Source organism: Larimichthys crocea, chromosome III (genome assembly GCF_000972845.2).
Source record: "Larimichthys crocea isolate SSNF chromosome III, L_crocea_2.0, whole genome shotgun sequence".
Taxonomy (NCBI): Eukaryota; Metazoa; Chordata; class Actinopteri; family Sciaenidae; genus Larimichthys; species Larimichthys crocea.
In genome coordinates, this window is record NC_040013.1 from 45,456,565 (window position 1) to 45,482,306 (window position 25,742).

The 25,742-nt window shown below is 42.4% G+C and overlaps 1 protein-coding gene across 2 annotated transcripts in view; it reads left to right on the forward strand.

Annotated features, from left to right (window-relative positions):
* The window catches only part of plekhh2 (pleckstrin homology domain containing, family H (with MyTH4 domain) member 2), a 28,307-nt gene extending 4,579 nt beyond the window's left edge, over positions 1 to 23,728 (forward strand). For both annotated transcript variants that reach the window (XM_019257343.2, XM_019257345.2), the window contains 28 exons: positions 9,603 to 9,665; positions 9,753 to 9,902; positions 10,860 to 10,943; positions 11,038 to 11,119; positions 11,211 to 11,399; positions 11,697 to 12,625; positions 13,316 to 13,391; positions 13,486 to 13,580; positions 13,661 to 13,820; positions 13,899 to 14,035; positions 14,138 to 14,251; positions 14,475 to 14,561; positions 14,664 to 14,822; positions 14,950 to 15,030; positions 15,258 to 15,437; positions 15,797 to 15,905; positions 16,370 to 16,482; positions 16,570 to 16,749; positions 17,458 to 17,555; positions 17,739 to 17,916; positions 19,377 to 19,532; positions 19,627 to 19,724; positions 20,435 to 20,576; positions 20,743 to 20,879; positions 21,011 to 21,140; positions 21,350 to 21,436; positions 21,743 to 21,892; positions 22,888 to 23,728. In XM_019257343.2, the coding sequence (XP_019112888.2) occupies positions 9,603 to 9,665; positions 9,753 to 9,902; positions 10,860 to 10,943; positions 11,038 to 11,119; positions 11,211 to 11,399; positions 11,697 to 12,625; positions 13,316 to 13,391; positions 13,486 to 13,580; positions 13,661 to 13,820; positions 13,899 to 14,035; positions 14,138 to 14,251; positions 14,475 to 14,561; positions 14,664 to 14,822; positions 14,950 to 15,030; positions 15,258 to 15,437; positions 15,797 to 15,905; positions 16,370 to 16,482; positions 16,570 to 16,749; positions 17,458 to 17,555; positions 17,739 to 17,916; positions 19,377 to 19,532; positions 19,627 to 19,724; positions 20,435 to 20,576; positions 20,743 to 20,879; positions 21,011 to 21,140; positions 21,350 to 21,436; positions 21,743 to 21,892; positions 22,888 to 23,073 (4,350 nt within the window). In that variant the 3' untranslated portion in view covers positions 23,074 to 23,728. The remainder of the gene's footprint in view (positions 1 to 9,602; positions 9,666 to 9,752; positions 9,903 to 10,859; positions 10,944 to 11,037; positions 11,120 to 11,210; positions 11,400 to 11,696; positions 12,626 to 13,315; positions 13,392 to 13,485; positions 13,581 to 13,660; positions 13,821 to 13,898; positions 14,036 to 14,137; positions 14,252 to 14,474; positions 14,562 to 14,663; positions 14,823 to 14,949; positions 15,031 to 15,257; positions 15,438 to 15,796; positions 15,906 to 16,369; positions 16,483 to 16,569; positions 16,750 to 17,457; positions 17,556 to 17,738; positions 17,917 to 19,376; positions 19,533 to 19,626; positions 19,725 to 20,434; positions 20,577 to 20,742; positions 20,880 to 21,010; positions 21,141 to 21,349; positions 21,437 to 21,742; positions 21,893 to 22,887) is intronic.
* The last annotated feature ends 2,014 nt before the right edge of the window (positions 23,729 to 25,742 follow it).

Genomic DNA, 25,742 nt, shown 5'->3' on the forward strand with positions numbered 1-25,742 from the left:
TGCATACTTCTGTCCTTATCCTTCCTATGTGACAGGTTGAACTGAACTATGTTTAAAGCATTTTCCACTCAACACTATAAATCACACCATTAAACTCAGAAAAAGTGTTTCTCCTTCAGCGTTGTTTACTGTATGTTGCCTTGTCTGTATTATGTGCAGCATCTAAACTGCGGCCACCATCTCACAGCTGTCAGCCTGCATTCAGCTGTTGGTCAGTGTGTTTGTTGTAAATCTTATGGAGAATAGCCGTAATCCTTTCGTCTTTACCACATACGGAAGATCACTGATTTATTCCCAAGGGTCCAGAGTTCAACCCAAGTTCACCGGCTTTTCTCGAGGACCATTGCTGACAAAAATACTTTCAGAACACACATCCAGGATATTTTATTTATGATCATTTTGCATTCTATTAATTATAAATCCAAAGGTTTAGTGAACCTGCCAGAAGGTTATCATGAAAGGTAGGTCTGTAGCGTTATCAGGGTATGCAGACGACAGCGCAGCTTTCAGACGTAGTTATTTCAATGAACCGTCACCTTGTGCTCGCTGACCTCCTGATGCTATGAGCTCATCATGTTAACATCCAGACCCCTGCTGCTGTTGTTTCTCTACTGTGGCTCCCACCACCTCAGCCAGAGCGTGTTGTTTTAAAGCTGCGCGGGAGCGCATGTACGTCACTACAAAATCCCCCCTAATATCTGACTGCAGAGGCGAGCAGATAAAGGATGAAGGAGTCGCTGATTCACTTTGTCCTGTATGGATGTTCTCTCTGTGGTTAATTGATGACTCTGAATTGACTAGGTGTGAATGTGAGTGTGAATGACTGTTTGTCTCTATGTGCCCTGTGATAAGCTGACTTGTCCTCTTGCCCAAAGTCAGCTGGGATAGGCTTCAGCCCCACCCTGACCCTGAAGGGGATAAGTGGTTACAGATAATGGATAGATGGATGTTAAAATGTTGTTTAAAAGTCCAGTGTGTCAGATTTTGGGACTTCTATTTGCAGAACATCACAGAAATGGAAAATAATACGCACAACTATGTTTTTATTGTGACTGATGTTTTTTGTTATCTCAGAATGGGGAGTGGTCCACCATGTTGAACATCTATGTTTCTACTGTAGCCCAGAATGGACAAAACATAAATTGTCTCTAGATAGATCATTTGACATGTTTCACACATTTTATGATAACCATAGGATTAGGACGGTTGTTGCAACTGAATGCCAATAAGTCACTACACACTGGTCTGACTTATGTATTGAAACAAGATATATAAAATGACCCAACTGGCAAATTCTGTGCTCCTTCAATGTACAGTCATTTCTGCCACTCTGGGTCTCTCACATCAAAATAAGTATCATTTTCAAACAACCTCTATCTGCAATAAAAATCTGACGTGTCTCAGGCAGAAATTGTTCACAGAGAGGTAATGTATTAAAGATTTATTCCCATGACATTTATCCATTGTTCAGCGACTTCCTTCCTCACATATCCGACACATCCTGCGTTTACCTGGAAGTCATATCAACTAGAGAGAAGCAAGGAAATTTCCTCACCGTTACCTGAGGATAAATATCTTAGCATCTTGGTTTTGAACATTGTTAGAAACATTTGGTGTGATGTAAGTACACATCCTGACACGATATGTAACACATCTAACATTTTTAGATACTTAATGCAGAATTGTTACAAATGATGTCTTTATTAGGGAAATGAGATGACTTGTTGGATGGATGTTATTGTGACAACCATCTTTTAGATTTCATTTAAACTCTGTAATAACTTGAATGTCTGACTGAGTCAGGTGAAAATAAATGGACATAAGTCCAGGTAGACTTGGCAAACTGCTGCAGTCCTAGAAAGCCTGTGAGAAGGAACGAGGGGGAGAGAACGAAAGAGAGGAAAAATGAAGCCTTGTGTAAAGATTGAGCCGCCCAAGGGAGGAAATACCCAGTTTGGTAAATAGTGTGTATGTGTGTGTGTGAGTTTGTAAGTTGACGCACTCAGCTATTCTGTGTGTGTATGTATGCAGGTCAAGTCAAAGTCATTTATAAACTGTTTTAACATGGATTTTGTGCTGAAGTGAGAAGTCATGATATCTATGTGTGTGTGTGTGTGTGTGTGTGTGTGTGTGTGTGCAGCTATTTGGGAGGGACGTTAGTTTTGACGAACGGGGCCTCTAGCTGTATTAGTAGTCTACACATCTCATGATGGAGACAAAGAGGCCGTGTGTGTTGCATTTTCTGTCAGCCTCCCCCTCTTCAACCCAACACACTCACTGATCATTTGTGTTCTATCTTTGTGTGTGTGTGTGTGTGTGTGTGTGTGTGTGTGTGTGTGTGTGTGTGTGTGTACTTTGAACCTCACCCCTCTGAAGAATGTATCAGCATTTGAAATGAGGTGAAAAGCAAATGAGAAATGAATACCATTCAACCCTTTTGCAATTCAAGATGTTTTATCACCATATTGTGGCACTCAGCCTCAAACCCATAGAGGCCTGCTGGACACTTCATCTTTAAAACAGTTCATAAATACATAGTTTAATTTTTTAAAGCCTGACTCACTTCCTTAAAACAGCTGGCCACTGTAGTTTTCAGCAAACGTTACACAAACAGGAGGAAATGGTGCATTGTTTGGGGCCTTTTTTTTTGCGTATTAATACACATCTGGTGCTCTAGTATGTATTTACAGTACAGCAGCAGGATGGTGTATTTGGGATTGAGTCAAGATAAACTACAGTGTGTGTGTTCATGGTAATAAAGGAACATGTCACCCAGTTCAACAGTGTGACTCACTGATGTGTTTTTAATAGTGTTTGGACAACAATGGAGCTCTGTGGAACAGAAGAATAACATATACTGCATGTCAAGCTTTGGATACACATGCAATATTTTCTTTATTGATGACAATAAGTCAAATAGCTCAGCGTCTGTCTTTCAGCCTTTTATTTCACTAAGCTTTGTCAGTCTCTTAGCCTCTGCCATTATGTCCATATATTACATTACTCGCTTGCCCAGCTCAGATTCTGACATGACACTGGCTTTCCACAACGCACCAGGCCTGAAAATATCCTCGACCAAGTGGTCCCAAATGCCTGTGGTACAAACACTTACAGTCATAGCCCTTGATGCCCGGATAACAAACTGAGCTAACATTAGCTAACAGCAACTATAATTGGCAGCAGTTTACTTTAATGTCCATCAGGAAACCCTCTAAATCACCAAAAGCAGAGCAGCTATAAAAACCTCTATGAAATATGATCCATAAGTCAAATTGTTAGTGGTGTGTGACTGTAAAGCGCTACACACCTCTCATGGGTGATTGTACATGCGAGTGCAAAGTTACGTAGCGCAAGAGCAGATGTCCAGGGTGCAGAGTGTGAATGACAGAGAAACCATTCACCTGAAGTAAGTGTAGCATCAAAGTGTTTTAAAATCTGTTATTTTATGGCAGAAAAGTTCCACAATGGAGCTTTTAGAGGGAAACTACACCCACAAGAATACACGCATGCACACACTGTATGTGCATACTGTTCATGCAGTAGTCACACACTAAAACCACACAGGGTGGAGTGGAATATTCTGGTTCGGTCTACCATTCTGATTCACGTGTGGAAAGAAACAAAACATCCCCCGTATGTGGTAGGTGGAGTTTACTGACCATGTGAACCAATCATGTGTCAGATCGGACACATAAGTCCCAGTCAGCAGGTGTGTAGATGTCTATAATTTTATATGTTTCTAAAATTATAGACGTCTACACACGAAAGCATCTGCTTTCATGACTACAGCTAACCTTGAGTTATTCACACTTTTTCTTGCCCTCCACACACACATTGCTTTTTTTTATACAACTAGGGGACAAGTCTGTCCCCTATGTTCATTTTACATTTGAACATTTTTCACAATTAACAAGCTGCTGGTGTTGAAGAAGTATTAAAGAATGAGTCCTGACTCTAACTAACTATGCTTGGAATCAAACCTGTGTAACTGTAGGTCAGCACTGTGAGTCGCAGCATCTACAGAAAGAGGCTTTGTGAGCTGGCTGTCTGGCTGCGGATGGAGCGATGGTGGGTGGGGGTGGTGGGCGGATGGATGGAGTTCAGGGGGAGGTTGGCCACAGAGTGCCAGTTGTGGAATTCCAGGAATGGAAGTTTAGCTGGAGTTTGGATCTGAGCAGTGAATTGACTGCAGAGGTGATAGAGCATTTTTTCGGAGGTTATGGAGGGGAGGGGGTTTGTGTGTGTGGACACAGTGAAGCAGCAGGAGTACTCATAGTGTATGTGAGAGAGTACATTTCAGAGAGCTCGGCTGTAACCTTCTGGAGTCACCATAATGTAAATCTGTAACTCTCTCTGGTCAGCCCAACTGAGCTGCACAGGATATGACACTAACACACACACACACACACCCACACACACCCAGGCTGTATTCACCCTATATATAAGTGTGTTTATGGGTTTTTACTGTATATGTTGTTATGTCTAGAGTGTGTGTGTGTCTGTGTGTGTCATCTCCAGCTTTAGCCTACAGTATACATGCCCTGTAATTAACATGCTGTTCTATGCCAGATGCTATATCTGTTATTGAGAGAGGCGCATGTGGTTTGTCGTTTGTGGTGCAGCAAAGGATCTATATAAAGTGTGTGTGTGGAGGGGTTAGATATATTCATCTTTTTCATGACTTCTTCTGATCACAACACAAAAGTCAGTGAATGAGTGAAAGTGTGTGTGTGAGATCAAGACAACTACAGAAATAAATGAAGAGAATTCATGTACCTGCGCTGTTGTTATATTTGCCACTCCAGTGCAGTTTTTTATCAGCACAAACAGATGAATTTGGGCACAGTATCACCAATGCCACATGTGAAGAAGGCATAAATACAGCCATAAGAGATGCATAACAGTCCTTTCCAGGCCAGGTGAGGACATACAGTGATATAGTATCCTGAAATCTTGACATTTGTGAAAACACAAATGTCAAGTGGAATTGCGTGGCTGCATAAAGGCCTCGCCTCCACTTGTGGTCCAGAGAACATTGCGCAGTGGAAACACTGAGCGGCTCTGGCAGGCAGGGTGTGGCTGCTTTTGGACTGAGCTGGGTCCACTTCTTCTTCTTCTTCTTCTGGTCTCTGGTTAACAGAAGCAGAGGAAAACTGGAGCGCGGCCATGCCAGTCTCCACCAGCTGCATCCACACTGCGGCTTAATGCAGTTGTAGCTCATTCAGGGTAGGTTACACACAGTTGGGTTGTGAAACAGAACAGCAGCGGCATTAACTTGTTTGAGTACCAATTTGTTGATTTCTACAGTTCATGTACCACATCCACCATGGACACCAAGTAGTTGGGAATGTCATGATACGTATTACAAGAGAGTGTTAGCTGTAAGTCGTGTTCCACTTTGCCAGTTAAACATTATGCAAAGTCAAATTACATTGTAAAACTAAGTTACGTTTTGGAGTTTTTTTGTTTTTTTTAATAATGCAGTGTGTCTGCTGGTCTTGAAAAGTCTTAAAAAGTGGATCATAGAAGATATTAAAAAGCCTCAAAGCTGATTTCCAAAAGTCGGATACATTTTTCTTCAGTAATGTTCACTATAAAATGCTTCTGTATCCAACGTGTTGTACACCTACGAACTAGTGTGAGATTGCTGTGACAGTGTTGCAGTCAGCAGCACCATCATAACTGGTTAATGCTTATCTCCATGTTCTTATATCATATTATATAGTATTATTATTAACAAGTATTAAAGCAACATAATTGTTAAAAAAAAAAAAGGATTATACTGGGGTTCAGATGTTTTAGTTCATATAATGTCTCATGCACTTCCCTTATTTAGCCTCTGATTTACTGAGGCTGGCAGGGAGAGATAATTATAAATCAATAGTACAAGGACAGGAGAGACAGGTTAGGGAAGTATCATTTGGATAAGGAACATAATGTCCCTTACTGAGCAGAAAAACAAAAAAGGACGTTATGATATTATCTGTATGAGTGGGGAGGGGTCCAAGACAGCCCATTAAAAAATGTAAAGAACCAACTGTTAGAGCTCCTCAGGGAGCCTTTTCTCTGTAACCCCTTTTTGTGTGTTGCACTGTTAAATGCTCCTTCTTGTACGAGAATAATAAATTCAACTTAAACTTTGATATTTTGAATCCAGTCTTCCTTATTTAGGGGTTTTTCTTTAAAAATTCCTATAACAATGATGTTATGCCATCACATTCAGTGCCCCCAGTTTTACAGTTCTGACTGTCATGAATATGGACAGCTGTAATCATTTGTTATAACTTAACAAGTTGAATGAATATGACTTAACAACAATTTTGCTAACAGCCAAACATCATTCAAGGTCAACACAAGACATAGCAGCCATCTAATATTACTTACTAACCCAACAGCAAGAAGCCCAGCTCGGCGTCTTTCACTTCTTGCTCGATCACTTTCTCCGTTTTTCTTCTTAGCTTTCTCTGTCATCATCCTCTTCAGTCTTTTAGCCTCTGCCATTATGTCCGTAGAGGTTGCTTAGTTTGGTTACATTCCCCGCTCCTCCTCCCAGTGGTCCAAACACAAACACGTCCCCAGTTCTTTGAGCTCTCAGGCTAAGCAGCACAGACTGAGCTAACTAGCTTTGCGGTTGACTTAATTTAGCAACAGTTAAAGGTTCCTGTCCATCAGGAAACTCACCAAGTGTGTGTCATTTTCTCCATGAAATATGATCCAGTTCGCCAAAATCAGTGAAATAGTTGGTTGTGTGTGACTTAGTGCCTTGAAACATCGCGCATTTCCTGTGGGTGACCATACCTAGAGCACAAAATTACATATATACATACATGCATACACCATTCACCTGTCAATGTCACGTCATAATGTTAGTAAAGAAAAGTTACAGAATGTTGCATTAAATAACATTTTAATCAGTATTAAGCATATTAAATTAAACTTACAAGCAGTAAATAGTTGTAGAATTGCTAAACAATGTTGATATGAATCACTGCTGGCTCTTAGCTGCTCTGCTGTCTAAGCTGTAAGAAAGGCTTATCACAATAGAAGAAGGGTGTAAATATATTTAGTCTCCAATGAATGACTTCCCCTCATTATCTCCTGTACTCTGTCCTATTCTTAGCTACATCTGATTCTCTGATGAGTCAGCTCAGCTCCCCACAGGGATTGTTAAAAGTGCCCTCTGATCTGGTATAATTTGTACGTGTATATGTGCACATGTAGCAAAATATTCTAACCATGGAGGTTGTAAAGTTGCTACGCAGAGAATTTCCATCGACATTCCTACATATTTTCCTTCTTAAAGCCACTGAGGTTTGACAGAGTTTCCTTCGAAGACACCGGTTTCTCTGCTGCTTCCGCCACTTTGAGCTGAGGAATTTCAGAGGAATGCTGCTCATAAAGTCATCCCTCTCCTCCATTCCCACAGGCTTTTTCACCCTCGGGCATGTGCGCGTTTAGCGTGTACGCTATCAGTGTCTGTGTGTGTGTATCCAAGCTTTGTGACCTTTGGTGTTGCTGCAGTTTTAACACACTCCTACCAGGTTCCACATGCTCTCCTCTGATCTCAGTACACAAAGAGCTGGTTGTACCTTTACAGATGTGGCACCTCATCATCATTAAAGGTGCTATATGCAGCACTTCTGCAGAAATAATGCCACCTTCACAATTCGGGGACATACGTATAGGCGTTGTAAACAAACTGACCCTTTGCCAGAAATAACTGGCAGTCTGCACTGCTTTTTATAGTTAAGGATTGTTAGATAGTACTGTTCATTTTTTGGGCTCTAACCTTCTGGCACAAACAGAGGTAAAGCTAGCCAGTGGAATGACACTATTGACTCTACTGGAGAGGAGAGGAGGTGAAGGAGGTCTTAAATTTGATAAATGCCACTGCAAGCAAGCACGCTAATGTACCATTGTTTGTGTTTTGTTTTCAGTTATACAGATCATTTGAAGGAAAAAAGTGAAAAGGACAAAAAATGAACAATGACTGTCTGTGATTTAAAGCTCACATTCAGCATAGTCCTGGAAAAGATGTCACTTTCTCAAATTTATTGGCAGAACCACAAAGTACAAACCTCAGTTTCTCTAGTTTTAGAGACAGAGGCTGTGGGGTTTTCCGGACTAGAAGAATTAGCCAGCTTGCTAATAACATTATGATGGTTCGATTATGTAATTAGGACAGTCCTCTCCTGGGACCCCAAATATGCCAATCAACAGATCAGTTTCTATCACCTAAAAACATCCGAGAGAGTTTGGACAGTAGATTTACAGTAGATGGGTTATTTGACACAGAGTTAGGACATCCCAAATCTTTCTCCCAAACACATCTCAGAATAAATAAGGAAGTGTTCTGCAAACTAGATAAATAATCATATACCAATAATATTGCTGCTTTAGCTGGAGGATTGAAGGAGAACAAAGATCCCATGGATTTATTGTCAGACAGTCTATGAAAGGAAGATGTGTTAAATCTAATAAAAATGTGGATTTGGAGAAATCTGACTAAATTTACTCTGCAACTGTAGAAAGGAGAGGAATATTCCAATAATAGAGTCAATAACATTATGATTGCACATCTGAAATAAGGTGTCGATTATGGAGGGAGGTAAAAGTGGTTGGGGGGCAAGGAGAGAGCTCCTTTGCCATCCAGACTGCCTTATTCCAAGGAACTGTCTGTTCATTGTAAAGGTAGTGGAGCGCAGCTGAAGACGGAGGCCAGGGTGGAACTCTATCAGGCTCAGTGGTTGGACCCAGATGGAGAAGGCCACAAATATTACAGGCCCAGTAATAAAAGCAGCAGTGGATTTAGGCCATTGTAAATATTCTGTTCTTATTCTGACAATTCAACAATTGTTGAGACAGAATTTTTAATTTTCAGTTTCTTATCTCATCAGTTTAATCATCTTGATTTGACTTCATGTCACAAATATGTTAAAACACAATTTATAACATTAATAAAATGCCACAAACACAATGACGATAAACTGGTTAAAATATTTAAGACAAACACCCTATGGTCATTTAAAAGATGATATATGAATGCAAGTTATCCTTATTAGTATTTGTTATTACTTGAGCATACATAAGAATGCAAGCTATGGAAAATAAATGAATTACACCATTATAAGGTAATAGAAAATATCAGTAGATTGTGCTACAAATGAAAGCAATTAGTTCTAAACCTTCTAGACATTTATAAAGAGATTGTAAATGAGGGATTAATTGTTGCAAAATGCCCAAAATGTAAATGTGCGTGTTAAAATATGTCTGTGAACTCGGAGTATCCAAATTGTGATTTTACACATTCTTTTGAGCCGTGGATGCCAAGGACCAGCTGCAGAGCAGCTGCTCTTCTCCAGCGCAGCAGTGTTATCTTGACTGGTGTTCTCATTCAGATCTGGCATGCAGCACTTTCTTTGTCTTTATTTGGTTGTGTTCAGTGTTTGGGACTGAAGCAGAGCTGATGTATCACCTCTATGTGTATGCAAACATTTTGTTCAGAAAGCTGAGGGGAGATACATTTCAGATGAGGCGGTGCATGAAAAGGTTCAGTTTAATAAGGCGATATGAAATATAATTGTCTGCTCTGCCTTTCCCAGATACAACAACTGGAGACTCAGGTGATCGATGCAGAAAAACGGGCCTTCACCGCTCACCAACAGGTAAGGATCCAAACAAAAGTGGATACATATGCCGCTAAATGTTTGCATGTGTAAGTATATATACAGTATACGTGTGTGTGATCCCAGGTGCAGTGGATGGAGGAGAAGCTGAAAGCTCCAGACAGTCAGTCCGGAGACTCAGAGGTGCGTTTGTTTCAGCGGTGCCAGGAGCTGCAGGCCCTGGTGCAAGAGAAGGAGGATGTCATCACCCAGCTGGAGCAGCAGCTGGAGGAACAGGTAAAACGCATACACACAAAGAGTTTTATCAGAGCAACAGATGTAGCGCCAGTGGACGTTTCTGTAGAAGACTGTAGATTGGCCTTCAGTAAGACTTTAGACAGGCACAAAAACACATACAAACAACACAAACTCTGAATCTTTGAACTTTTGGAGCTATAGCTGCACTCCTGGCTGAAAAGCGGCTCTGGGAATGTGGACAAAACATGGAAATGCTCCGCCCTGATCAAAACCTCACCATATTCCCACTAAAGCTTGAGAAAGAGAGCCAAACTCAAGTGGAAAAGAAACTCTGTGTCCACTATGGAAAGATTTCTTATAATCCTTAAATAAGAAGATGGAAGATACAAGAAGAGCATAACTGCTTTTCACAGTCAATAGAGTCAATAGAATAGAATGCACATTGTTTCAAATGCTAAGATAGGTTTGTTTTATGCTACTGACCTCCTTGTCTTCCTCAGCTTCATTTTTTCTAAATGTATTCAAATATATCTTCAAAGTCTCTCCATCTATCTGCAGTCTTATCGTGGGTTCTGAAGAAGTGGCTATACTCTTAGTTTATGCCCCCATTTTCTTCTAAAGCAGCCCGTCCAGCAAAGGATAAACACTATAACATGTAAGACTACTCTGCTCCAACAAATAATGGCCAAGTACTATTTAAATACATCACTGAACTTGCACTGCTCAGCTTTAAAGAGTAAGGATCACTGTGAAATCAACATGAGCCACAGAAGAGCTGCAGATTTGTAATAAATACTGACCCACAGACCGGTGGGACAGCTGTGTAATTATGTATTTTAAAGTATTACTCCATCCACTCATGTAAAATGGACAACTATGGCTTCACCCTCCTCAGAACACTAATGAATGTGCGGCAAAATATTCAATGGTGTTTAACCAGAGAGAAACATGACAGATTTTTGTGCATCCTGAACCAAACTTGCCTTCTTTCACCAGAAACAGATCCGACTTCAGGATGCCAAAACAGTGGAGGAGAAAGCAGCAAAGATCAAGGAATGGGTGATGCTGAAGTTGTCAGAGGTAAATACATTATGGCATTACATAGAAAGCTGTCTGAACTGATTCATATGGACGGGAGAAGTGGCGGAATGTAATCTGAGTAATGATTCTCCAGTTTGAGGTGGAGAACGCAGCATTGCGAGAAACCAACAAGCAACAGGAGGCTCAGATCGAGGAGTTACAGAGACAAGTACAAGGTGAGAGGCATCCACGTTTGTTCATGTCAAAGATAGCTTGATAATACACGCAGACACATACTGCATGCGTAATATGTTTTTGTTTCTGCAGCCTTTGAGCAGAAGTACAGTGGTGGACGGGGAGTCCTGTGCAGACCAGGTGAGGCCCAGCGTCTCAGCAGCCTGACGTTCGGCTGTTTCCAGGTGAGGGGGAAGAACCCGCAGGTCCTTACGGGACCGGCACCCTCCCAGAGGACCCTGAGCACCCAGGTAGAGACTGCAGAGTGCAGAGACAAAACTGGTGAGTCCCCATAGAGTCACAGCGATGGATATGGAAAGTCAGCAGATTTCTGGGAAAGAGCTGGACACAGGAAGGCGCGCTTTCATAGTGGAAAATGGAAAGTGACTCAGAAGACCTTTTTTAGCCATTAGGTCATATCCATTGTGTCTGAGGCAGAGGTTTTCACTGCCATACTATTTTACCACGTACTGCACCTCACTTAGAACTAAAACTGTATGGAAAAATGAAAATATACTTAAAAGGATTGTGATAAATTATCACGTTATTAACAAATGTTTTATGTATCTGCTTTGACAGAGAAGATTGGTAAGCACACAGCCTCCTCTGGGACAGACGGTAAAGTCCAGAGACCTGACCAGACTCTGGAGGATGACAGTGCGTCTGAAAGCCTGGGTGAGAGTGCGTCTGCACCCGCATCTCGTGGCGTCTCCTCCGTCCTCTCCAGCGCTGCCTCAGAGGGGGAGGGAGGAGGATTGTGCGAGGGCAGAGGAGGAGGTGGAGTGTGTGGTCTGGAGTTCAGCCGGCCCGGCAGCGAGACCTACCTGACCGCTTCGGACGACAGCAGCTCCCTGTTTGACGATGACATGCAGCGTGCTGAGCGGCCCGGCTTCAGCCTGCTGGGGTCATCGGATGGGACACTGGGAGGGTGTAAGGAGGGAGGTGAGGACGGGCACAGGGCCAAGCTGGAGGACTGCACCTCTGAGGAGCTCAACAAACGTTTCCAGTCACAGAGGCTTGACTCCTCGTCATCTTCCAGCGAGCCTAACACCCCCAGCCCCATCCTCACACCAGCCCTCACCCCTAAACGACCCAACCCACCCCAGGACCTAAGGGACAACCCCGCCTCACCCAAACAGCCCCGGCTGCGGACACCAGCTGGGTTTGGGTTGATGAATGTGGCTCTGGCCAAGAAACACCTGAGCCAGCCTCCAATCAGCAGCGAGGCAGCGTACGGACAAACGCGTAACGCTCTCAGCATGCTGCGCCCGCTCCGACCACAGGAAACTGACCTCGACCAGGAGCAGGAGGTTGGCATGGAGACGGGAAGAGACACACCTCTTCAAGGCCTCACCAGCTCACAAGCTGCGCCTACTTTTCCATCATTGCAGACCTCACCTGGTTCGACTGAAGCTGGTACGGAGATCAGCCCAGAGAGGCAAGACTGTGACAGCTCAGGACCTGGAAACAAACCTCCTACACCCCCTTTACACAGGCTGCCCTCCTGGGTAAGAGCAGCCAGTGTTTGACCTAAAGGGAGATTGATTATGGGTATACAGCCTATAGACAGTCAATAGCTGTCCTTCCATAAATATTATTATTAGTATTTTGAAGTATGGCAGAACTTTATAAGTTTTTATGCTCACTTGAGGTGATCTTAGCCTTTTCTAAAGAGAGTTCATGCTAATAATAATAAGACTTTCTTTTAATATCTTGAACATTTCTGTCATATGACTGATCAGCTGTTTCCTTGTTGCTCCCACAGTTCCTTAATACATCCATGATAGCTCCACACAGATCTGATACATAAATACATATGTATTAACACATAAAACAGAAATCTTATATCCATGTTTTTCATCTGTTAAAGTTCAACTGGCAATCTTTTAATTAACCTCGCTGTGCCCGACCGGAGAATTGGCGCCACCCTCTGCTGATCTCATGAAAGATCTCTTAATATTCACATAACAGTAGCATTCATTCACATTTTATTTTGTCAGATTATTCTAAATTCAGTTTGAGTTTGTGATACATTTGGATGGAAATATGACTACTGTAATCTAGCATTGTCTTGAAATAGTTTAATAGCTGCTGCAGAGAGAACATGGAGTGTGTGTCCCTGGAAATTTCCTTAAATTTTTTTTTCGTTTGTTTTTTTTTTATATTAATTGATAACTCATTATCTTTTTTGTTCTCAGGAGAGTCGTATCTATGCTGTGGCTAAATCAGGAATCCGACTGTCTGAGACGTCGTGCACAGACTCTGCTAGCAAAGGTAAGACGGTGAAAGAGGAGGTCATTTATCAACACTGTCTCTGCCATAGAGACGTTCAGCTGAATAACTAACTGTTGTGTGATCTGTGCTGCAGACCCCTCCCTCCAGTCCTCCTATCCTGCCTTCGTAATGTACACATCCCTCATCTATAAAAACATGACTACTCCAGTTTACACTACTCTGAAGGGGGTAAGTGCTGCTTCACACTACATTGTGAACTTCTGTGCATCAACACTGTGTCGACCACCGCCCCGCTTTGGGTCTTGCAGAAAGCCACTCTGCTGAGCAGCAGCCCGTTCTCAGACGAGTCGTCCAGCTCCGAGGAGTCATCTAGTTCAGGAGAGGAGGACGGCTCCCTCTGCAGCTCTCACGCCTCCTCCAGCTCCCGCAAAGACAGCAGCCCAGGCAGCCCGCGCTCTCTCAAGAGAGGTACAAGCACACACAGGTATACCAGAAGGTTTTTGATGTCGGCCACAGTCAACAACACTTTTTCCTCTTCTCCTCCAGCTGTGTCCATGTCTTCAATGACATCAGAGAGTGACTATGCCATCCCTCCTGATGCCTACTCCACCGACACAGAGTGCTCTGAACCAGAGCAGAAACTACCCAAGACCTGCTCTGCAGCCAGTGACAACGGCAAGAGTGTGAGCCAACGTGTACCTGCATCCCTGCATGTATTCTTAGGAAAACTTAGGAAGATCTTATTCATTGTCCTACATAGAACTGAACAGGGGTCTGTCTTGTAGGAACCAATGGAGAAATCAGGCTACCTGTTGAAGATGGTGAAGACCTGGAAGAAAACTTGGAAGAGACGCTGGTTTGTCCTCAAAGATGGAGAGCTGCTCTACTATAAATCACCTGTGGGTTTATTTTTTACACTTTATTATTGATTTTGCTGCTTCAAAAAATATCTTTTTGAACTGTTCGAAACTTTTGGATCTATCCATTTTAGGCACTTTTAATATACACACTATATACTAAATATCTTTAGTTTCTTGTTATTATTTACTCAATTAATTTTCCTGACAGATCGTTTGTATGTTCGGAGCTCAGTAGATGTAAAACTTAACCCTTGTCTCACAGAGTGACGTGATCAGGAAACCTCAGGGACAGATCGAGGTCAACGCCACCAGCAGCATCGCTCGTGGAGACGGAAAACAAGTTCTCCAGGTATTCAGCCCTGATTTAAAGACTTCGTCCGCTATTAAATGAATCTACTGTGCTGCAAAAGAGGATTTCGATTCACCTTCCCTTTTTGTTTTTGTTATGTAGATAGTGACAGGAAAGCGTGTGTACTACCTGAAGGCTGACTCTCCTAACCTGCTGGAGGAGTGGCTCAGGGTGCTGCAGAGCGTGCTCAGGGTCAAAGCTGCCAGTCCTCTCTTCACCCAGCCGGACATTCGCCCCGGCATGAAAGGACTGCTCATCAAGGTCCTGCAGTTTTCCAACATGACCCTGAACTGTGCACTGACTGAAAAATGAAAAATTAATTTCACCCACATTTCTACAGCATGTTTCCTGTTAGATTATCACCGTAGTTGTATTTTGTCTTCGGCAGGTGAAGCATGGATACTCTAAGCGGGTTTGGTGTGCTCTGATTGGCAAAACCTTATACTATTTCCGCAGCCAAGAGGACAAGGTAAGTTTAAACATTAAATCTAAAGATCTAAAGATTTACAGGATATAGAGACAGAGCCCTGAAAGGCAAGTGAGAAAAATGAAATTCTTTTTCATGGTCTGATTTAAATTATTACATTATTGGACTGTAAACGGTTCAACAGAAGAGTTTCATTTCAGCGGTGCCACAAAAGCTGTCACCATTTGATTTGAGTGTGTGTGTGTGTGTGTTCATGTGTGTGTTCCCAGTTCCCCCTGGGTCAGATTAAGCTGTGGGAGGCCCGGGTGGAGGAGGTAGACAGGTCAAGAGATTCAGATGATGACCTGAAGTCCTGTGGGCGGGGCTTACAGTCCACACCTTTCACAATCGCCATCCACCCACAGGAGCAAGGCCCGACCTACCTGCTCATCGAGTCCCGCCATGAAAAGGTCAGTGTGACACGCTTTTTTAGAAAACACAATTTTTCTGCCTCATTTCTTGTATTTTCTGTTGTTGAAGTTTCTGTGTACAGTGCTCTTTTTGTATGTCACTGGTCATTTTCATACATTTTCTTCTATTATATATTATAAACAGATCTTCATTACCTCCTGTGCCTCACAGCACTTACAGATTTTGTTGATTTAGCACAGCTTTTCAGAAACTTGATTGAAAGGAGAAAATGTGTTCCCCTTTAAGATGCTAACAAAGTGTTCCTCATTATAAGTTATGGTATAAGGTCTGATTCTGTCCTCTGTGTTTATTTCACGTGCCTTTGGTACCACTCATGTTCATGCATGTGGCTCTGTAGGATTCATGGCTGTACCATCTGTCTGTGGCAGCGGGCACCACAGTGGGTAAAGTCGGCACTGAGTTCGAACAACTGGTGGGAAAACTCTTCCAACTGGATGGAGATCCAAGTCAGTCTCACCAATTATTTATTGTCATTGTGTCTTTCTTTGTGTTTTCATAACAGCAGACTGTTACACTACATATTGCATCACACAGGAATCAATACAGCCCTGATAGTTGTTCTGATCATGTCATCTGAAGATGTGACAAAGTCACAGCTCTAAACACAAATCAGCAAATTCATTTATTCTTTGTTTATGTAACATGCAAAATAAGATCTGTAAAAAAGATACTGTTGGAAATACTTTAGAACAGCCTCCATATTTATCTTCCTTTCCTCTTTATTCTGCATCGGATCTTTTTCTACATTTTTTTCACTTCATTTCTGTTCTTTCATTGTTATTTAAGTCTCTTTGTGTAGTGAATTATTTCTTATGAAACCCTTCAGGTTCTGTCTCTATTTTTTGCTTTCATATTTGCATGACGTGCTTATTATTGCCTGCAGCTAGCAGTTTGCCTCTCTGTTTTTCAGACTCTCAGAGCTGGAGACATCCCATGTTGTGTTTCAGTAAGGAAGCTCTGTTGTCTCCTCTCACCACCCTGCCTTCACAGGCTCTGCAGACAGAAGCCGTTAAACTCTTTAAGGTACACACATGTTGTTTGAACCATAAGTGTCGCCTCTCTCTTCCTGTGTCTCTCTTTTCATCTCTACGTATGACCTCTCTTCTTCAGACCTGTCAGCTTTTCATCAATGTGGCCATTGACGCTCCGGCCATTGACTACCATGTCTCACTGGCCCAGAGTGCCCTGCAGGTGTGTCTGGCCCACCCCGAGCTTCAGAATGAGTTCTTCTGCCAGCTCATCAAACAGACCCGCAGGAGGCAGCCACACGGCCACGCAGGACCGCTGCAGGTTTGCCTTTTCACCACACGGTGGCAGCAGTAGTATGTGTTGTTTACCGGGAATGCTGACATTTGAAACCAGAGGTACAGGATGTCTGAAAAGTTTGGAATCATCAGGGTTCACTAAATTCACTCAGTAAATACGTTTTAAACAATAAATGCTTGGAAACATTAAAATGGATCCAAACTGTTTAAAAGCATTTCAGTCAGTTCAAAACTAAACGTTGACACTTAAAGGCATGTTCATCCAAATGCACAGATCAAGTTCTCAGAAATTCCTCTCAGTGGAATCTAGACTTGTTTTTAAGGGCCAGACTCTGTCCACTGTCACCCTGGAGTCATGTGACCTTAAATATGCAATAACCAGATAAACCAGTAACACCAGCAGAGCACAGAAACGTAAAGTTAGTGTTCAGCAATACATGTTAGTTTCAGAGATCTCAAATACCATTGTATGAGTATGTCTCAGACAACCACAGGATCTAAAGGCAGAGTGTGTCACAACAGTCCAGCAGTTCCTCTGTGATGAAGAAACTGAAGCTGATTAACACAAAGTCAAAACTCGCTACAGTCGTGACAAATAGTTTCACAGTGAAACAGTCTGTAATGAGGTTCCTCACATGCTACAGTGCTTCTGCTGACAGATTCTCTCTCTCATATGTGTGACAGTTTGTAGAAAAGGTGTCAGGTGACCGTGTGTTTTTATGTCATTCTTCAGGGCTGGCAGTTTCTAGCCCTGTGCGTGGGTCTGTTTCTGCCTCAGCATCCGTTCCTCTGGCTGCTCCAGGTTCACCTCAATAGACACGGGGACTCCAGGTGAGAAGACAGCAGGATCCCGAACACAAGCATAAAGATTACAGTATATACTGCAGAGCCCTAACCTGATTTAACATGATGAAGAAGTTTGAAATGTCCTCTAAGTTAATTTTAATTAATTGTGTGTGTAATTGTATATGATGTACACACATCACTGTATCATTGTCATCCTGTGGTTCTTAGGACTGAGGTGGGTAAGTATGCCATCTACTGCCAGCGCTCTATGGAGCGGACCCAGCAAAAGGGTGAGAGGCAGGCCAGGCCGTCCCGTATGGAGATCCTGTCCATCCTCCTGAGGAATCCCTATCATCACTCCCTGCCATTCAGCGTCCCCGTTCACTTCCTCAATAACACCTACCAGGTAACAACACACCACACAGGGAGATCAATAATAATAAAAGTGAAGTCTAGTCTCTGTGTTTATGCACATGTTCACACGCTTCACTCCCATACCATCATCTACCTCTATGTTCTGAGTCAAGGTTTCTGCTGCGGGGGTGTTTGTTTTTGTTTTTGTTTCCCCCTGCCTCTCCCTGTGCATGCTTACAGAAAGTGTTGACATAGTCGTAATGCCTAGGATCAGCTGTGGGCAAACCTCTCTGTGTATTCTGTCACAGTCAGTTTCAAAGCAGCAGAATCAAATGCACATGAGGGGAATCAGTTTCTGTCTATATCTCCACAAATATTAGATCAAAATAAAAATAAATAAATAAAGCTTATTTGGATAGTCCTTTACAAGTGCTATACAACAAAGCCATAAAACAATACATAACAGATACATAACAAATAAATACAATTAAAGGTGCTGTAGTGCTGCAGCGCTGCAGGGTATTAAAAACCTTCCAGAAATACATAGAACGGAGCAGACAGAATGAGTAGACCTGAGAAACAGTACTGCCCTGGTCAGAATTGAAACAGCAATCTAAAAAAGTGGGTCTTAAGCTTCGATTTGAAAAGGCTGAGATCAGTAGCAGTGCGGATGTCAGGGGGCAGTTTGTTCCACAGTCTGGAAGCAGTGACGGCAAAAAAACGATCGCCCCACTGTTTAAATCTCGACCTAGGGACTTCTAACAGAAGCTGATCCGAAGAGCGCAGGGCTCTGCCACAATGGCGAAAAGTTCAAATCTCTGAGAAGTAAGAGGAGGCCAAGCCACTAATGGCGTTAAAAACAAACAACAGAAGTTTAAAATCAATTCTAAAATGGACTGGAAGCCAGTGGAGTGACGACAGCACAAGGGTAATGTGTTCGCATCTGGACGTGCTTGTTAAAAATTGGACAGCAGCATTCTGCACAAGTTGGAGACAAGAAATTGAGGACTGACTGAGGCCAACGTAAAGGGCATTGCAGTAGTCCAGTCTGGAACTGATGAAAGTGTGAATCGCCCTCTCGAAATCCTGCCGACTGAGAAAAGACTTCACTTTGGCCAAGAGACGGAGCTGAAAAAAGCTCGTGCTGACAACAGAGCTAATCTGTTTGTCAAATTTGAGCCCATGACCGGTATACAAAGATTTTTAACATGTGTTTAAAAAGAGGGGCCAGATTTGTGGTGAAAACATTTGACGTAGATGGTGAACCAAAAAAAATGCATTCAGTTTTGCTGTCATTTAAGTGCAAAAAGTGCTTTATAACTGTAATCGTCGGCATAAAAGTGAAAAGACAGGTTGTGTTTTTAAAGATGAACAGGTAGACATTTGTGGTCCTCTGAGGATGACCTTTAAACATACTTTAGAGTCAGACTCCACATCATAGCTCAAAAACAGGAAGGAGTTTAACTGTCCTGACCATTATTTCTTCTGATTTAAAAAATACACCGTCCATAGGTAGTGAGCTTCGATGCTTCGACCACAGTGGACGAGTTCCAGTGTCGCCTCAACCAGGACACGGGCATGAGGAAAACGGGGCTTTCTGGTTTTAGCTTGTACACTGATGACCCTACTGGGAGAGAGCTGGAACACTGCCTGCAAGGAGGCATCAAGGTGCAACCTTTCATTCATTCATGCGATGAGTACAATGAAGACAAGTGTTAGATTTTTTAACACAAATAGGGTTTTTTTTTCACACGATGTCCAGATTTGCGACATCATTTCCAAATGGGAGCAAGCGTCAAAGGAGCAGCACACCGGCAAGTCAGAAAACACCAGGACAGTTCGCCTCACCTACAAGAACAGGTAGAGGAGGAGCCACACAGCCCTGTGGTGAAAAATCAGATTAACATTCATAGTTCTGTTTCAGTTTTTCCTTACAGATGTTTAGCTTTAGTTTAATTTTTATTTACATCAGTGTTTGTTAATATAATATTTATTATATCATTTTATTTACTGTAATATGCACTTCATTACAATACAATCACAAGATTTTCTAGTCTCAAACGTTGCACGTCATGCTTGTGTTGACCAATTTGACCAGACTGACTAAATCAGATTTCCTCGTTACAAAGGTGTGACAAATGCAGAACCGCACAGACAGATTACCAGCAATAACAGGAACAGTTCACTGTAGTAAAGTAGAGAATTTATTTCCTCAAAAAGTAATAAAGTAAAGTATGAGAAGTAATAAATAAAAACAATAATAATGAAGTATTAGAGTATGAGAGTGAGTTACTTTCTGAATTACACCTACATCGATCTTACAGGGGCACAAATTCATTCAGGAGGTCAGAAGATATCAAGAATTCTGATAATGGTTCACTTTACGGGAATATAGCAAAATTTCATTTATTCAATGGAGGTCAATGCAATGCTAAATGTTTTAGCTCAGCTGTAGTTTACACACAACATAAACCTCCATCCATCCATCTTCAATGTCTGTATTTTCCAGCCTGTCGGCCTCATTATCTGCTTCTGTTTTATCATCTCTGTCCTTACCTTTCCACCCCCAGGCTGTACTTCTCTCTCCAGGTCAGGGGGGAGTCAGAAAGGGAGAGGTTGCTGCTGGCTTATCAGACTAATGAGGCCATTGTGGCTGGACACTTCCCCGTCAACAAGGAACTGGCTCTGGAGATGGCTGCCCTGCTGGCTCAGGTCAGTACTACATTTACTGCTTTTAAACTTGTACAGGGTGTGTTGGCTTTAAAGGAAGGAGATGAAAGTACAAACAAGTCTTAATATAATTTAAGATCATTTGTTTTTGACTTGCAGCATTTCTTCTGTGCTGCACTTTAACACTATAACGTGTGTCTGTGTTCAGGTGGAGTTTGGGGATTTTGAGCGTCCCTTCTCTGCTCCTGGATCAGCTCCAACGAAGTCTAACCAAACCCTGAAACAGGTTCTGGACAGATTCTATCCTAAACATTACCGCCGGAGCACATCTGAGGAGCAGCTCAGGTACAAAAATACACCGAAACTTGGCTGTTCAACCTGCAAACATTTCATACTCAAACATTTGCAGCACAGCAAATTTCAAAATCAAATCAGATGAATTTGATGAATGTATCACGCTCTCCTCCTTCCCTCAGACAACTGCTGCAGCGCCTCTCTGCCCGCTGGGCCTCGCTCAGAGGTCGAAGTTCACCGGAGTGTGTCAGGATCTACCTGACCGTTGCCAGGAAGTGGCCTTTCTTTGGTGCCAAATTATTTGAAGCGGAGGTAAGCACTACAATCTCTGGTAAATAAAAGCTATCTTATCGTCAGGCCAGATGTAAAGATTGTAACAAAGTATTGTTATTTGCTCTCTCGATAACATCATGATACAGTGTGGATCAAATAAAGGCCCAGATATGAATTAAATAAACTCTCAGTTAACAGAAAAGAGAAATTTAAATACTTGTTCTCACTTCCTGTTTCTCTGTGTTCAGTCCATCACATCCTCTCCAGAGCAAGGTGTACGTATTTGGCTGGCGGTGCATGAAGACGGTATCAGTGTCCTGGAGCATAACTCTGTTGTTAGTATCTGTGTTTTCCTGCAGCTTTTACACAGGAAGTCTTCACTCTGTTGTGGTGACTCACACTCTCATGTTTCAGCTCAACACATACATTGTCACTGGATTCACATTTTTAAATGCATGTCATATTTCAAAAATGCTAATGTGAAACTTACTTGCACAAAGATGAAGATAGAAGTACACAAGAATATCTGGGGAATATTATTGTGTAGCTCTTATATGAATTTTGGCTCCATGTTGTTCTCCACCTTCTTTGTCTGAACAATCACTGTCATAACACACGTCTCTGTGCCCCTCTCTTTTCAGAAACCGCTGGTGTCCCACCCCTACAAGAACCTGATGACGTTTGGAGGCTGCAAACAGGACTTCATGCTGGTCGTGGGACAGAGCATCGGTACCAACACTAGCAAAGACAAACCTACAGAGAAGCATCTGTTCGCTATGGACGCCTCCAAGGTTAGTGAGATGAGACTTGCATGAATGTTTTTCATCACATCATGACCTACATGTTTGAAACAGATAAATCTCGACTGTAAAACAGAAAAATGCTGTTCAGATGCATGCATGAATTATGAGATTATAATGGTTGCTATATTTGTTTAGTAGGTTTAGCAAAAGCAGAGAATTGGGTTAGACTCAGCCCAGCCCAGTGGTAGCCTTTCAACAGTTTAAATGTGAGTCTGAGGCCAGGAGACAGTTAGCTGTTTACCATGTCCAGTCTTTGTGCCAAGCTAAGCTAAGTTAAAACTTTAACAGTGTTGCATGTAGGGAAAGAGGGAACACAAGAGGAAAGGCCTGAATGAAGACACTACGTAGTGCAGATCAAAGATTTATTAAGTCAAAAGCAAGAGAGCGGTCCAACATACACAAATAAGGCAGATTCCAAGGAAACACAGATGAGCCAAAAAACAGTGGGAAGCAATGGATGCGCTGAGATGCTTCCCACATGGTGCAAAGAACTGACACTAAATAAACATGTATAAAACAGTACAGCACACATGGACTAAATCACAAGAAGAGCAGGAACGCATTGTTGTAAAATTCTCAAAACAGGAAACACTGAACAAGAAACCCAAAACAGAACGAACAGTTTGACAGATTTAGGAACAAACTGAACAAACAAAAGCTGATGACCCCCACATGAAACCATTTTTGTCATAATTTTGCATAAAGATTGTGAATATGAAAGAACTTGAATGTGCTGAATGTCACAAAATGCTGTACATCAGCAGCTTCAGTCATCAGGCATCAGTACTGTGTCTTCTTGAGGAACCACACCTGTCGACAGGGTTGTCCTCAAGCTCCCTGAACAGCTGAAACAAACCATAACAAGTTCTTTGACTGAGTTCACTCATGCACGGAGACACCATGAACACACACACACACACACACACACACACACACACACACACATACTGAGTTCCCCCTTCTTGCTTTGTTTTTGTCAATAGATCAGAGAGATCACCCTCCTCATCTCCAGTTACGTCAACAGCGCTCACCAGCAAAAGGCCGCCGCTCACCATCTTTCCGCCCCGGCTCTGATGGTGGCCCAGCCTGTCAGCCTGAAGAGCAAGGAGCTGAGGAGCAAATCCCCCCCGGCACTGGGACGCCCCAGCAAGGCACCCACGCTGCTGTGATGGTCACGAAAACGTCACGCCCTGATCCCTCTGAGAAATGTTCACTTTACTGAGCTGCCTTTTTTTTATGTATTTAAAATTTTAAATGAAATTACAGCCACAATAGGCCTAATTCCATTCTTATACAGCCCTTCTTGCAATAATTTACAGATATCAGGAAGTGCTGTGACCTTTAATTTTACCCAGTTAACTCCTGAATGGTGCCTCCTGTAGAGAACATCTGACATTTGGATCTAAAACTGGAGCTGTCAGCATACATAGGTACAAAGGTGGCAAAAGTCTTTACTTAACATTCTCCAAGGTACATTTTCTGTCTCTCTGATGAATGTGTCGCTTTTATGTGCTGACTACAAAGAGGAAAAAAATCAACAGGATTTACTGACAGACTGAGCAAGCGTTGTGAAATGTCTCATTAATCTATCTGTGCCGTGTGGTACATTTCCTTTAGTAAGAATGCTGTTTGAAGTACATTTTTTCTAGTCCCTCCTTAAAAAAATAATGCACAGTCATACGCAGTGTAGAAGAGGTAATGACGCTTTGTTAAGGAATCATTTACTGTAAGTACGTTTTTACTGTCCTCCTGTAGGGCATAATCACTCAAACAGGAAGTAGAACCCTTCTGCTTTCATCAGGATACTGCAATAATAAAAAGAAAGAAGTGGAGAAAGAAATGAAATGGTTGACTGAGCTGTGGGTTAGGGTTTGAAGTCGAAGAGGAAACCAGACCATGTGTGCTCTTAGTTACTGAATAACCAGGAGGGTGGTAGAACTTTAGTCATGTGCAAACTTTTCAAACAGAAAAAGAAGAGAAGTGACGCAGGGTTAGCAAACGAGATGGGGGTCAACCCTCAAACTATTTTCTGCCATGTTGCCCCTGCAGCACACAAAGGTTTGATCAACAAAGTTTGAGAACCGCCCTTTTAGAGGACGTTGGTGAGAGGATGTGGTAAATGTGTTGGGTGGAAGTTAGTAAGTGTTTTCTGTTGGTTTGGTACCTAATGTGACAAACAGCAAACAGCGTCAGATGTGACCTAGACATAAACTGGAAAAAACATTTTCCTATGCAAGGTACTTTAAAAAAGATGATTTTCTCCCTCTCAGTATTACCTTAAGCCTGTACAGAGTGAGTGTTGTCAGGTGTTATATTTATTTGTCATATAAAATCATCATCTTGGAATAAGTGTTAATAATTATTGTAAGTCAAGTGCTTAAATAAATTAAACTACAGCGAACAAGTTACTGTTTTCACTGAGTGTATCAGACTATTCATACAGGTAATGCGTGACTTCCGGGAAGTTGCCTAATAGAAACCAGTCCCATACTCAGTTTTTCCAACCTCACAGTTTCTCTCCCCACAAAAACTGTCGTCCAGCTTCCTGATTGGTGCGACTGGAACACTGACGTGCTGATACTTGAAGCAGGTGCCTGACAGAAAATGACACACCCTCATTCCTAGTCTTTCACAGAGGAGAGAGAGAGAACAGAGGGGGGGGGGGGGCATGATATATGATACCCAACCTGTCTGAACTAGTTAGAGACATGCTTTTGTACCTGTGTTGCTATGGAGATGAAGGGAGGGGAGGGCTCACGGGGGAGAGAAAGCAGGTGAGGCAAATGGCTTCAGACTTGCACGTGATCAATGCTGATACTCCACATTCATGTTCGCAAATGAAATTTATAGCTGAGAAGACTTTCAAAGTAAAGTCAAACACAAGAAATACACTGGATTCATAGTTTTCAGGCTGTTGACAGACTTTTTTTTTGTCACCGTGTGACTTCACCTTGAGTGGGACATAAAGGTTAAACAGGGACTGCCTCTTAAAGTTCCGCCTTCAGCTCAAGCCACACTAAACACTGGGTTCATGTCGTGACAGGACAGCCAGGGAATTTTACACTCACAGTGTCACTTTTCTGTTCAGTGCAACACAACATCTGTCTCCAGCATGTTGGGCAACAGATTGACGCTCACATTCTTTTATTTTCTTCACCTAATTTAAGGTTAAAGGCTTCTTCCGTGTTGCTATAGCCCCTTTGACTCTTGTATGCCTTTGCATTTGTTGTGTACATACTGCACGTTTACGAGCGACTCAGAACCTGCCGGACAGGTCGAACGTGATGCCAAACTGTTTGATATACAGCGAGAAATGACTAACCACCTCCCTGTTTGCTAACAGGTGTTGTCAGAGAGTGAGATAATCACAGCTAAGTATCACCGATGTGTGAAGAAAAAAAAAATTCCAGGCCGAGTTTTAAAAAAAAATCCTACAGGTAAAGAAACTACAGGTGGATTTTTTTTTTGTCAGAATGGCAACAAGGACAATTCAAAGAAACAAATACCAGACAGTGAGACTTCAAAACACGACTGCCACACCCATTCACCTGGATAGAAAACCTCCATTCAAACCTGCCCCATGCAAACAAAAGGCTTATTACAATCCACCATTATTAAAAGTAGCCATCTCAGATGAGACAGATTTGAAGTTTGACAATGTACGTGTACATGTATCTGTGTATCCAAGACAGATAGACTGCAACTAAGACTAGACTGCAATTTGCAAAATTGTGGCCGCCGTGGCTTCCGCCAACTTCTCCCCCTCAGGCCCTATCAGTTCCACTGTACTTTTCCACTGTCAACAAGGCACAAAGTCACTCACACAACACAACAGAAG